At 47.1% G+C, this 13,429-nt stretch overlaps 1 protein-coding gene across 1 annotated transcript in view; it reads left to right on the top strand.

Moving 5' to 3' along the window:
• Positions 1-890: 890 nt before the first annotated feature.
• ACSS1 (acyl-CoA synthetase short chain family member 1) overlaps positions 891-13,429 on the top strand; it is a 72,086-nt gene continuing 59,547 nt past the window's right edge. Inside the window, exons 1-2 of the mRNA XM_090285948.1 lie at positions 891-1,507; positions 11,936-12,032. Coding sequence (XP_090142074.1) covers positions 1,177-1,507; positions 11,936-12,032 — 428 coding nt within the window. The 5' untranslated portion in view covers positions 891-1,176. The remainder of the gene's footprint in view (positions 1,508-11,935; positions 12,033-13,429) is intronic.

The following is a 13,429-nucleotide window of genomic DNA, read 5'->3' on the forward strand; positions in this document are numbered from 1 at the left end:
TAGACACATCTGGCAAAGAGACACACTTCAGATATCTACTCATGTGGTCAGATCAGACGCATCTGGCAAGGAGACACAGCTAAGGTATCTACACATGTGATCAGAATAGCCATGTCTGCAGAGTTGGACCACCCATAGATAGGCTTCTGGGGAAATTCTACTCTTGCCAGCAGGAGTGTCAAGCAGAACAGCTATGTACCACCCATAGGTTCCTGGAAAAATTCCAAACTTGGCATCAGGGGTGGCAAGGCATTTATGAAAAATACCAGTTTCAAGGTATAAATGAGGCAGGTTCCAGACCACTACTGAGACAGCCAAGCTCCACACTACGGAGCGCTGTTCCATGCCACACTGATCTCCCTTGGCATCGGCTGCTGGAGGCTCTGCCCTGCTGGACTGAGGATTTCGTCTGTCCTGCTGCTCACCTGGCTCCAGAGATCCTTGCAAGATGCTGACAACTCCGTTGCCCACTGTGCTATCTCACGGACCTGCAGACTGAGACTGTGGGGCTTGGTTTCATTATCCCCCATTGATTGCTCTGTGTGTGTGTGTGTGTGTGTGTGTGTGTTTTATAACTCTCTTAGCTTGTTAAGAGTGTGAGTAGGGTATTAATGCATGTTGCGTGAACCTGTATTCAATAAAAGTTGAGTGAATAGTAGTTACTGTGTGTGACTGTCTATTCCTCGGTGCGGGGTTGCTCAGTAGGCAGCTGGCCAAGCAGCTGTCCCGCTGACTTATAGAAAAGGCTTTATCAGGAACATAGGAAGATCAGGGCCCTGGGCCAGCCTGCGTCCTAGACGTTGGAGTCTCTACTGTTGGCTGTGTGTCACAGCTGAGGGAACTTCGTGAAACACAAACTGAAACCAAAACGTCCCCAGCGCCCCATAGGGCAATACAGCAGATGAGGGGCCTGGACTCTGCTCCACCCTGCTCCCCAGCGCCCCTCCCCAGGCTGCTTCTCTTCGGCGAGGTCTTCTTCTCTAGGGTGCCGAGAGAGTAAGTGGGGAGCCGCGGGCTCCGGGAGGGCAGCTTCAGGCCAGGAAGGGGCCAGAGAAGTGGGTGGTGGCGCAAGGGCGGAAACAGGGCGGGGCCCTCGGGGATCCAAGGCTGCCCCTGGCCTTTCTGGCAGAGCTTGCAGTTCGGCTGCGGGGACAGAGGCCTTGGGGAGCGGGGGAGATGGCGGCGCGCAGTCTGGGCTGTGGCGTCAGGCGGCTCCCGGGCCTACTGCAGGGCAGCGCCAGGCTGCGGGGGTGGCCGCTGAGCGTCGTGGGCCCGCCGCGTAGAGCCGCCTCCGGGCCCGTCAGCAGCACGCCCGCCGCCGCCAGCACCGCTCACGCTGTCTCCTACCGCACATGGAGGGAGCGGGCGGCCCAGCAGCCTGCCGCCTTCTGGGGGCCTCTGGCGCTGGGCTCGCTAGTGTGGGACACCCCCTACCACACCGTCTGGGACTGCGACTTCAGCAGCGGCAAGATCGGCTGGTTCCTGGGAGGCCAGCTAAACGTGTCTGGTGAGTGGTCTTCGGGGACCCAGGGCGCCCCAACTCGGGCGTCCAGAGGCGACTCACGGACTCAGCCAGCGCAGCCGTCGCGGGCAGACTGCTGGCCGGTGGTCCTTCACCTCCCGACCCCCGAGGCTCCAGCTTTCCTGTACGCTGCACTGCCGTGTCCGGATCCTGCTTTACTGGCGTCAGCTCGGGTCGCCCAGCTGTTGGCCTTGCCCAAGTTACCTCCTCCAGTGGCGGACTCTCAAGTTTAACCGCTGGGTTCCACCGCCTGGCGCAGCGCAAGCCTGTGGGGAGCACTCGGAGACGCTTGGGTCAGGCTGGGGTGGCGGGTGTCTTACGCCCGGGCCTCAGGACTTACCCTCTCCTGTCCCAGGGGCTAGAAGCGAAACTGAAAACCAGCAGGCTGTTGCTACCAGCTGCCTGCCCACCGACAGGCCTGGGGAGAAGTGTAAACAAACCGAGCTGTGCAGTGTGGTGGGGGAGGAGAAAACCCCAGACCAGCAGCTGAAATCACTTTCCCCCTTACTCTCGCAGCAGCGCCTGAGGGTAGGGAAGAAAGGAATGGCGGGGGACCACCCCCCGGCAAAAAACCCAAGGCTTGTTTTAGACGTGGTTCTAATTGAGGCCCTGGAAACCAGCTCCACCAGCCACTCAAGCCTTTGATATCTGCTGAGATTGAATCTATTACTCTTTTGTTAAGATTTGGGATTTGCGTGGTGCAATGCGTACCCTGTGCAGGGAGGCAGCAAGGAGAGAAAGCCCAGGAACTGGAGGCAGTGGCCAGGCAGGTAGGGTAGAACGAGTGTGGGCCACTTGGGCAGGAGAGGCGTTATAGCCAGGTGGGTTGTACAGGGGGCTGCATGGTCAGGGGGATGGGGTACCCGGTTAGGTGGGGCCTAGGGGGTGTTCCAGGAAAGAACTTGTAGAGCTTAATAGCAGGTTAGGCCCTGGCCAAGTTCTGAACAGGAAGGTAGGATATGGCGTGTTGCACAGCTCCACCATTTACTAGGACTGTAACTCTACTCCTCTGAGCCTAACTCTCCTAATTTGTAAACTGGGGACAGCAAGCCCACCTGCTTAGGCCGATTGTGAGGACAGAGTCCTCAAGTGTGGAACAGGCTCAGCACTTAATGGCGATCAGTAAGTCATAGCAATTTTAATTTATTATATTTAGAAGTAGCCATACAATTATAGGTAGTGTCTTGCAGTCATTTTTCAAAGAAATTTAAGAAAGAAATTTGGACCAGATTTTTTTTATGTTGTATACTACTTCGATGGTTAATCAAAATGAATCACTTACTAGATAAGTGTTTTCTCTAAAATTGAATCCGCAGCAAGTGTCCTTATATTAGTGGGAAAACAAAACAAAACAAACCGTTAGGTTTGTGGAGTTGGTGACATGTGCCCGTGAAGGGAGGAGAGCAATTGATAGAAGGAGAGAGCAGAAAATGTGTAGCTGCTCTGCAAGCTGACTGGGACTGTAGAGGCCTGAGATTACTGTGAATGGTCAGGGTTGGTGTATCATGCACATTTGCAGCCTCTTGCTCCCAGATAAGTCACTGGGGATGGACCTCATAGGGAAGGCAGTAAAGGCCTCTTAAGCCTCACTTGGTCAGGATCAACATGTGGTTGGCTAGCAGAAGTGCTTCTTTTTTCTTTATTTATTTCACCAGAAACTGCCTTGTGAAAAATCTTTTCCATCCGCATTCTTACCCTGAATATGTATGTCCACTGTCTCATCTGTTAGGAATATCTCTGCCCTTCGCCAGTGTCTGCAAACCACAGAAGTGATGGTATGAAAAAAGGCCAGGTCAGGCCATGGGTACCCTGGAAAGTTGTGGAATGGTGGGTGTGCTTTGGACTGATCTGTCTGTGTGATAGTATGATAATGGCTTATTCCAAAGCTATCATCCTTTCAGGAAAATCTGTACCAGTAGTTCTCAAACTCTGGTACCCAGACCATCATCATCATCTCCCTGGAACTTTATTAGAAATACAAGCCCTGGCTGCTGTGGCTCAGTGGACTGAGTGTTGGCCTGGGAACCAAGTGTTGCTGCTTCGATTCCCAGTCAGGGCACATGACTAGGTTGCACATCAGGTTCCCAGTTGGGGGTGTGTGAGAGGCAACAACACAGTGTTGTTTCTTTCCCTCTCTTTCTCTTTTCCCCTTTCTCTAAAAATAAAGAAAGAAAGAAATACAAGTTCTCAGGCCCCAGCCTAGACCCACTGGAACCAGAAACCCTGAGGGTGGGGTTCTGCTCTCTGTGTTTACAAACTTTCCAGGTTGAGAACCACTGACCTATATGCCGCAAACTAGGGCAGATGAAGACACTTATAAATGGCCAGAATTGGAATTAGTGTTCCGGGAATGACTCCAGTAAATAAACAGAAATGGCAGATGGGGGATGTAGTACAACTTAGTGGTTCTGGGTCTGTCAAGAATTCTACCTGGGTCTGTATCCCTGCTTTCCCTTTGCTGTTCTTTGCATGGGTTTCCTAGTCTGTACAATTAGGAGAGTCTAAATTCTGTTCTAGTTACTATCGTTGCATATCAAACCACCCCCAAGCATTGTATTACTCTCACAGTTCTGTGGGTCAGGACTTTGGACAGGGCCCGATGGGCATGACTTGCTTCTGCTCCCTACAGGTCTATGTCTGGGGCTGTTGTCACAAGTCTGGGGCCTTGATGGGGATTACTCAGGTTGGGCTCAGCAGGAACTGTGTCCCATAGCACCTATACAGGGCTTCTCACAGCTTGGCAGTGGCCCAGAGAATGTCGTCCAGAAGTCACGGACACCACAACAGAAGCTGCTAGGTTTCTTCTGACCAGCAGTGGATAGCCTTGGGGATCCAAGTCTGTTGTTAGCCTTAAATGATAAAACACTTATAAAGCTCACTGCATAGTCCTTTTTTAATATAATTTTTTTATTTGTTGATTTTAGAGGAAGGGAGACAGAGAGATGAAGAGAGAAACATCAATTTTGTTATTCATTGGTTGATTCTTGTATGTGCCCTGGCAAGATCCGGGATTGAACCTGCATCTTTGGCGTATTGGGGAAGGGTCAAGATGGTGCTCTAACCAACTGAGCTACCGGGCCAGGGCTTTTTGCACAATCTTTAGTGTGTTACTCATACCCAATCATTGGTCTTTGCTGTTTATTAATGAATCCTGTGGGGGTAGGGGATTTAGGGTGTGTGGGTGACTATGACATTGAACCTGGTCTTCAGCAGTGCTGCTGAGAGTGCTGTGTTTCCTCTGAACAGGACCATATGGGCTTGTGTCTGATCAGTCTGGGATAGGCAAAGAACAGGTCAGGAGGGTATGCAGGTGGCCAACAAGGCTTAAAGCCCATCCTGGAGCTCTGGGTTGGTAAGCCAGGTCACCAGGTGAGTCATGGTGTCAGAGGACCTCCTGGACAGGGGAGATAGAGTCTTGCTTCTATTACCTTTACATAAAACTACTTTACAGAAGGTTCTTTGGAAAGCCAAGCTCTAAAAAAAGGTTCTTTCCAGTTTTTGAAATAGGGCTGTGTTCTCTTTATGGCTCAACAGATGTTTTGCTCTATGGTGTATAAACTCAAGATGTCAGGATGTTGCAAATGCAGAACCAAAAGGTAATACCATACGTTGATTTCAAACACACAACTATACTCTATTTTCTAAACACTCGATTTTGAGTCTGATTTTTAAAAAAAAGTGTGTGTATTCTTACTTTCAAGTAAGGGTGTAGAGTAATAATTTTTAACCAAGCATTGAGCACAGAGATTTCTGGATGCTTTTTGAAACATTAGTTATAGCAATGGGAACCATTTTGCTGTACCTTTCTCTTCTTTATGACATGCCTCCAGTAATGTAGACAGATACACTGACAATCACAAGATGCTTCACTTATTTCTCAGTGATTGAAGTAACTTATCTAAGGTTTTTCAAGGAACTCTAAATGAAAATGTAACCCAGGTCTTACAAGAAACTCCTCCAGAAGAGACTGAATTCTCTGTAGTTGTCAGAGGCCTGACTTACTTTAAAAAGTAGATGCAATGGTAATGGGAAAAAAAAATACAATAAAAAATAAATTAATTAAAAAAGTAAAAAGCAGATGATTCTGGAAAATTGGCAAATACAATTTTTGTGACTGATGAATTATCTTAAATTGTGTCAGGGAGGTTTTTTATTTAAAGAGAACCCATTATGAATATTAACCCCTTGTTTCTTATGATTAAAATAGAATTTCTGTATGTGGGTTTGCTTAAAGTTTGGGGGGAGGGATACATTTAAACAACTAACAGGAGCTCTTGAAAATTCCTACATAAGTGTGTGCCATATTTGTAATGAAACCAATAACCTCTCATAGTCTTCATAAAAATTTTTTTGTTCATTTATTTAGAGAGAAACATTAATTTGTTGTTCCATTTATATGCATGCATCGGTTGATTCTTGTGTGTGCCCTGACAATGGATGAAACTCACAACCTTGGCATATCAGGACGATGCTCTAACCAATTGAGCTACCTAGCCTTTAAAAAACAAAAACAAGAACACCAAGCCTATGAATCATCGGCAGGCATTTGCTTAGCTATTTGCAGAGCTGTGTTTGACTCTATGTTAAACTGCTATGAAGCAAACATGATAGAGCCTCTTCTCATCTCATTGTCGTGACACCAGTGTGAAGTGTGGTCCCATTGTACAGACGTGGAAATAAAGGCTCCAGCTCATGTACAGTGATGAACAGTGCAGAAAATGCCCTAATGCCACAGAGTCTGCATTCTAATGAGGAAATGAGTCACAACTTAGTAAATGAGCAAATCCACACTCGGTTAACTTGCTCAAGGCATTTATAGTTGCTAAGAGAAGAGTTATGATGTTACTCCCCAACCCACCCCCATGATAAGTGAATCTTAGGGACATGGTTCCTGCTATCAGCAATCTTGTGACCCAGGCTGGGGAGAGTTTAGCAGAGCCAGCATTGTGTTCCAGAATGAAATCACTGGGCAGATTAACTGGGCCACTGATTGATGGAGAGGGAGAGGGAGAGATTACTGTGTGCTGGGAAATTTGGAAAAGGTTTGAATTAGGAGGTAGAGCTTGAGCTGAGCCTTAAATTGCACTAGGGCCTTGTTCAACTCTTTTTGGAAATGTTTATAAATGGAATTTTCTTGTCCCACTGCTCAGTTTTCTGTGTGGAAACTTTTTCTAAATGTGGAAAAATAAGAATTTCTTCCTTTTATCTCTCCCTTTCTTCTTTCTTTTTCTCCCTGCAATTGAGGCAATAGGAGGGCCCGTACATATGTGTTAAAAGCCAACACATAGATGGTGTTTTAGGGCCACTGTAACCCAAATCCTTCACTGTGCTTTCTCTAGGTCCCCATGTCATCTGAGTATCAACCATAGCAGCTGCGAACTGTGCTTCCCATGGGAACATTGCCACACAATTTGATCCTGTGACAGCAAACTCTCCAATGGCATCTAATTACTACTGTTATCCCAACTTTGGATTAGAAAAATGAAATTTACATTAAATAACAAGTGTATTGTCTCCGCTTAGTGAGTTTTTGTAAAGGGCTGGACTCTGGAGGATGAGTTTGACCTGTGACTCAGGCTGCCATCCAGTGAGGGTGTGGCCAGATGTCTTACAGAGCTGACAAGTGTTTTTGATCACTCTTGTCCCCCTAGGGAAAAGAAAGCCTCCTGAAATCCAGGAGATATATATATACACAAAGTAGAATGTGTGTAGATGTATGCATGCATGCTTGTCTGTGGGAGTGTGGTTCTGGACCAGCAGTGGCATCACTTGGATCTGTCAGAAGTGAAAAGCTCAGGCCCACCCAGACCTGCTTACTCAGACTTCTTGTGGTAGGTAGGGCTACAATCTGTGAGCCTCTGAGGGTTCTGGGAGATTTAGAAGTGCTGATTTAGACCAACAAGAGAACTTCTTGAGGAACAAAGCCATGAAGACAGGAAGAGGTCTGTTCTCTCCCCTGGGCATGGGGCCAACCTGGTGCCATTTAGATTTCATTATTGCCCTTTAGCTCAAACATTTGAATGGTCTGTCCACCATCCAGAGCTGTGGTGCTTCTCTATTCTCTGCTCTGCGTTAGGCCACATGTATACAAATATAAATAGGATATCTGGTCCCTGCCTACAGAAGGACAGCAAGTGCAAACATCTCAAGTGAGTTGGAGGTCCAAGGGATGTGAAGTACTCATTGAAAGAGTGAGAATGTATAGGTTAGGACCTAGAAGAGGATGGGCACCAGGTGAGGACAGCAGTGGGGAGAGTGGGACAGTGTGCCCCAGGCAAAGAGAAAGCATGGGAAGGCCCCATCGAAATCAGCATTGCTAGTAAGAAGAGGTAGATCGATCAGTCGGGGCCTTGGTGGCCACTTGCCTAGCACCTCCCGTATGCAAGGAAGGTGTTACGGCTACATACACAAGATTGAACACTCTGAAGCGGTGTATAAAGTTAAGCAAAGGATTTTTAATAATGGCCAGGAGTTGGGCAGACCCTGAGCAGGTCTCTAACATGCTCCAACCTACAATGGAGTCTAAATGCTGGGTTTTTATACTGGTGCAGTCTCTTTGTTTCTTCTTTGGCTGGAAACAGCCTTAGGAAGAGGGGGCTGGGCAGGACTGCAGGAATGTCTTGGCAGTAACAGAATCAGAAATTCGCAAGGCTATAAGGTTATCTTCGACGGCAGCATAGCTCTTCAGCCAGGGATGAACTCCCTGTGAAGCAATTTATCTTCAAAGGGCTAGACATTCTGCAAAGCACAACCTTCACAAATGTTATAAACCAGACACAAGCAAGCAAATGGGAGGTGATAGAGCTGAGGTGCTTTTAGCTTGTAAATCACTACTTGCTATAACACTCCTTACATTCCTTTTTCCAAGGCCTTTCAGCAAGTCCTTGCTACTTCTTACAAAGAACATTTAAAGCCCTTACATACTTACATATTGAAACTTTTTACGGGGACTATTTGGTGCCCCTACAAAGGCACCTAGGGACACTGCCCCTGGGGCTCAGTACCAACCTGCCACTTGTCAGCCCCAAGAAGAGAGGGACATAGAGGTGTCTTGCTGTTCACCCAGCCACATCCTGGGTGCTCTCATCCTGGGCCAGGTCTTTCCCCTCCGCTGTCCGCACCTCTGCCCTCCTGTTTGGCGTAAACCAGGCACAGGACGCCCTGCTGGGCTCTGAGGCACTGAAGATTTCGGTTTGAAGCTGAGTAGTCATGTGCTGGCACCCTGGCTGCTATGGGAGCAGCAATGTGGGTAGATGAGCCCCAGGTAAGGCATTACTTCGCTTTGAGACCTTTCCTAGTGCTTCCTGGCTAGGCCTTGAGCAGGTCACTGAACCTGTAGACTGTTCCCTAAGCTATACCTGAGCTGGCCTTTTTCTGAGGTGACTCAGAAGGCCCAACTCAAGGTGGGAGACTGTGTTAGATCAGGCTTCTGCAACAAGAGTGTCCACAGCTATCACCTGGAGTCTTCTCAGGGCTGCTCTAGGATGGTGCCAAGGGTTTACATTTGTTCCCCAGTGATGCCTCGATCAGCCAGGGTCCAGTGAACACTCATGTACACAAGGAAACAACACTCTCCTGCTGGACTCCTGCTCAGTGTACAGCTTTAACTCCTTCTGTTTCTCTCCTCCAACCCTTTCTCAGAATCCATCCTCAGCTTCAAGGAGCTGGGCACTCCAAGGCTTGTCGTGACCTGTTTAGGGTCACTGCTTCCTGTTCCATCGTTCAGATCTTCTAGAACCAGGTGGTGGAGGGTGGAGGAGGGACAGGACCTGCCCTGCTAAGGTGTGGCTACCACCTCAGCCCCCGGGGGAGGGTGTGTCCTCATCTGCTGATTGTTCAAGAGAAGTCAGAAACCCCCAGTTCTAGTGCAAAAACTTGGTTTCTGAACTTTGGAACATATTGAGACAAGCGCACGTTGATTTTGGGGTTATTATATAAATCCGGCTTCTGCCACCAAGCCCCTTCTCAGTTTCTCGTCTTTCTTTTCCTCTCTTCTGTTTGTTGGGCATTTCTTCTCATCTATTTGTTTGATAATTCAAAGAACTTTCCTGAGTCAATAAATAGTAACTTTTTCATGACATCTATATTTATTTATTAAATTTTCTTTATGTATAATATACTTGTTAGGAACCAGAAAACTGAAATGAAATTTTTATTATAAGAATGAGTAATAGAGCCCTGGCTGATGTGGCTCAGTGGATTGAGTGCTGGCCTGCGAACCAAAGGGTTGCCAGTTCGATTTCCAGTCAGGGCACACGCCTGGGGCCAGGTCCCCAGCTGGGGGTGAGTGAGAGGCAATCACACATTGATGTTTCTCTCCCTGGCTTTCTCTCTGCCTTCCCCTCTCTCTAAAAGTAAAAAGGTAAAAAAGAATGAATAATAGATGAAATAATCCAAGAGAGGAAAAATGTAATTCACACACACACTAGCTACAAGTATGTAAATATTTTCGTGTGAGTTCACCCTCTCAAGAATTATAGGAATCATATGATCTTTTGTCAGAATGTGACATTTAAAAGTCTCTAACTCGTAGCATGGTATTTATCAGTTGGTAATAGTACCTTGTATTCATATAACAGCACTTTAACGTTCAGTATTTCATTTGTTTCTGGTCATAGCCTTGTGAGTTAGACATGGTAGTTAATGCAGCTCCCATTTACGTAGGAGATTGATTTGAAGAAGATAAGTAACTGCCCTGAAAAGAAAAACAAATACATATACCTGGGCATTGGGGTGACCCTGAAGACCAGGTGGACAGATGGCTGCTGCCCCCAACTGCTATTTGTGGTGTCCATTTCCCCTACTGATGGAGAAGTGATCAATGAAAGCCTAGCTTTGAAGGCTGGCATTAACAGCCACAGCTAAGCTCACCTTGAATAAGACGTTAGTAAATGAACATGATCCTACAATGTTCAGATTTACAGTAAAACTACAGAACTGACCTTCCGTTTTTTGCGGGCAGTCATGTGCTGGAAAACCAGCATTGCATTTCTCCATAGTTGCAACACTTCTTGGAACAGAGGCTGGTTTTAGGGTGCTGACTGGACACCTGAGAAAGGATGTGACTCTTTGACCTGGACCATGTGAGTCTCTACCACATGTGAGAGCCCCTTGAGTGAATGTTGTATTGAATCAGGAGCATCCTATTTGCATTAAATATTCTTTCCAGCCCTGGCCAGGTGGCTCCGTTGGTTGGAGCATCATCCAGTACACTAAAATGTTGTGGGTTCAATCCTCAGTCAGGGTACATACCTAGGTTGTGGGTTCGATCACTGGTCAGGGAGTGTACTGGAGGCAACTGATCAGTGTGTCTCTCTCCCTCTCCCTTCCTCTTGTTGTATTAAATGTGGTCGAGGGCGCGGAAGTAATTCCAGCAGGGAGAATGAGTCGGTTGGAGGACTGTCGCACGCTCTGGCAGGTCAGCAGTGAGCGGCGCAAAGACCCCTCCTTTTATTGAGTTTTACAAGTATAGAAATCAATAGGGAGGGTAAGGAATGAGCTGACAGGCACATTCCAATATTGATTACAATATACAATTACTTACTTGGGATTACAATAAAAGGAGGTTAATATATAAACTATAAAGAATGTTTCCTATCAAAAACAAAAAACAGGAATTCAATCATCTATTCTTTTAAGACTATGGGAACAGATACACTGTTCCTTAAACATTAACAGAAAGCATGCAAGGTTAAGCACTACCAGCACTACCTGTGCTGGGCTTTGTTTGGTTTCCTTGGCAACATCAGGGAGGATGGAGTACTCTGCAAGATTCCCTTTAAGTCACAGGATGTCTTGAAACCCTGAGGCCTGATCAGTCAGAGACTGTTGGCGCCAGCGAGTCCAGCTCGCCAGCTCGGGTCATAGAGCACCTGGACCGAGAGGCATGAGAACTTGCCTCAGTTTAGGAACCTTGATTTCCAGCATCACCTCTTTGTTTAAAGTCAATAAATATTCCTCAGGTGAGGATTAAATATCAATATATATATATGTGTGTGTATATATATATATATATTCTTTCCAACACCTCAGGCTGTGGTGCCCAGTCCCAGCTACACATTAGAACCACCCAGGAACCTTGAAAATTACAGGGTCAATTGGGTCAGGGTCCCTGGGGGTGGCCCAGACAACACCAATATGTGGCTGGGGTTGGGACTGCTGGCGTGAAGTGCCTCCTTTTTACAGTTCACAGGGGATCACCCTGTACCTGTGATATCTTATTTGTGTAGTTACTGTCTTGTTTTCATAGGCTTTGACAATCACCCTTCTCCTTGCAAGAAAGTAGAAACTTCACCTTTGATGAGGGAAGTGTCCACCTTAGCGGAGAGTAGTGCAAGTCACAGCACACCAGACCCTCCCCTGATTCTGACTAAGAGCTCCAAGTTTAATGTTTGTTAACCTGTTTTTGTGCAGTCAACTGCTTGGATCAGCATGTTCGGAAGTCTCCGGAGAGCATTGCTTTGATCTGGGAGCGAGACGAGCCCGGAACTGAAGTCAAGATCACTTACAGGTACCATGTGTCCCCTGATGGCAGGCATCTCAGTGCCAAACAGGATCTCCTGGGCCTTTGTGTCTCTGTTGTAGGTGCTGGTACCAGACACCTTCGCTGGACTGTTTTCCAGGAGCAGGATCAGCCAGCTTGGAAGAAGTCTAGCTTTTCTGTTTACTTGGCAATATTTGGTGTCTTCAGATTCCCACAGGAGGAACTGGGTCTTTGAAAACAACTATGATGAGTGTTCAAGGCATAGGGAGGCTGTGGCACAGTCCTGTCAAGTGTGTATTCAGTCATGGGCAGGGGTTGTCTGAGTACCAAGGAGCATGTTTCAGCTTTGGAAATGTTCTCTCATCCCAGGAAAAGCAAGCACGAACACAAGCTGAATAAAGTGTATGCCAGCATAATTACTGTAACATCAGCCCACTCAGCCTTACTCTTAGTGCACTTATAAAGGTGGAACCAAAAATCAAATCCAATCTTTTATAGAGGGGTACACCTGACATTTGTGTTCTTTGATTACTTGAATTCCTCACATATTCTAAGTGCCATGCACTCTTCTGGGTGTCATGTGTGTGTGTTGGGGGATTTGAACGAACCTGGTGTCCAGGAACAGTAACTGGCCTCCTGAAAGTGCTGCCTCCTGTGGGGAACGGCCTTGCTTGGGGTCTCTGTTGCTGGTCACTGCAGGACATTGGGTCTTCTTTCCCTAGGAGTAAAGACTCAAGTTCCCTTTACAGTACTATCTTATACCCACCATGAACCTTAGTTATGTGTCCTTTATCACCATCCTCACTCCCCATCATGAAGTCATGAGCATGATTATGCTCCTGGTGGGTGGCTTACAGCTTTTCTTGTGCAATCATTTAAGAAGTTTCATTGTGTACCACTGTATCGAACAATCCCCAAACACATAGCAGTGTGGCTGGGCTTCTCTGAGGAGGTGACATTTAAGCTGAGGTCCTGTTAATAAGGAGAAGCAGCCATGAAAAGAATGGGGAAAGAACTTCTCAGGCCATTTCAGGACCCTGAGGGGGAATAAGCATAGGTACCCCAGGGACAGGGAGAAGGTGCATGTGGCTGGGATGACGGGAGTGAGAGAATGTAGTAGGAATGTTCAGAGAAGCAGGTCCAGACCTTTGGGCCTGAGAATAGCAGTTTCTCCCCTGCCACTTGGGTGACTGGGGGCCCACTGGCACTCCTAGTTTCCTGCTTATCTCTCAAACTTGAGATTTATCACCAAAGATAGTAAAATTCACCAAAGATTATAAAACCATTCAGGTTGACTTTTGGATCTGCTGCAGCTTTGAGTGGGTACTGCCCTACTCACTCTCTCCTGTTTTTGTCAACACATTAAGCATTCAGTCCATCATGGACTTCCAGCTTCTGCATGGACCTGTCTCCTACCAGCCAAG

This window comes from Furipterus horrens, unplaced genomic scaffold (genome assembly GCF_987537825.1).
Source record: "Furipterus horrens unplaced genomic scaffold, mFurHor1.1.pri manual_scaffold_8, whole genome shotgun sequence".
NCBI lineage: Eukaryota > Metazoa > Chordata > Mammalia > Chiroptera > Furipteridae > Furipterus > Furipterus horrens.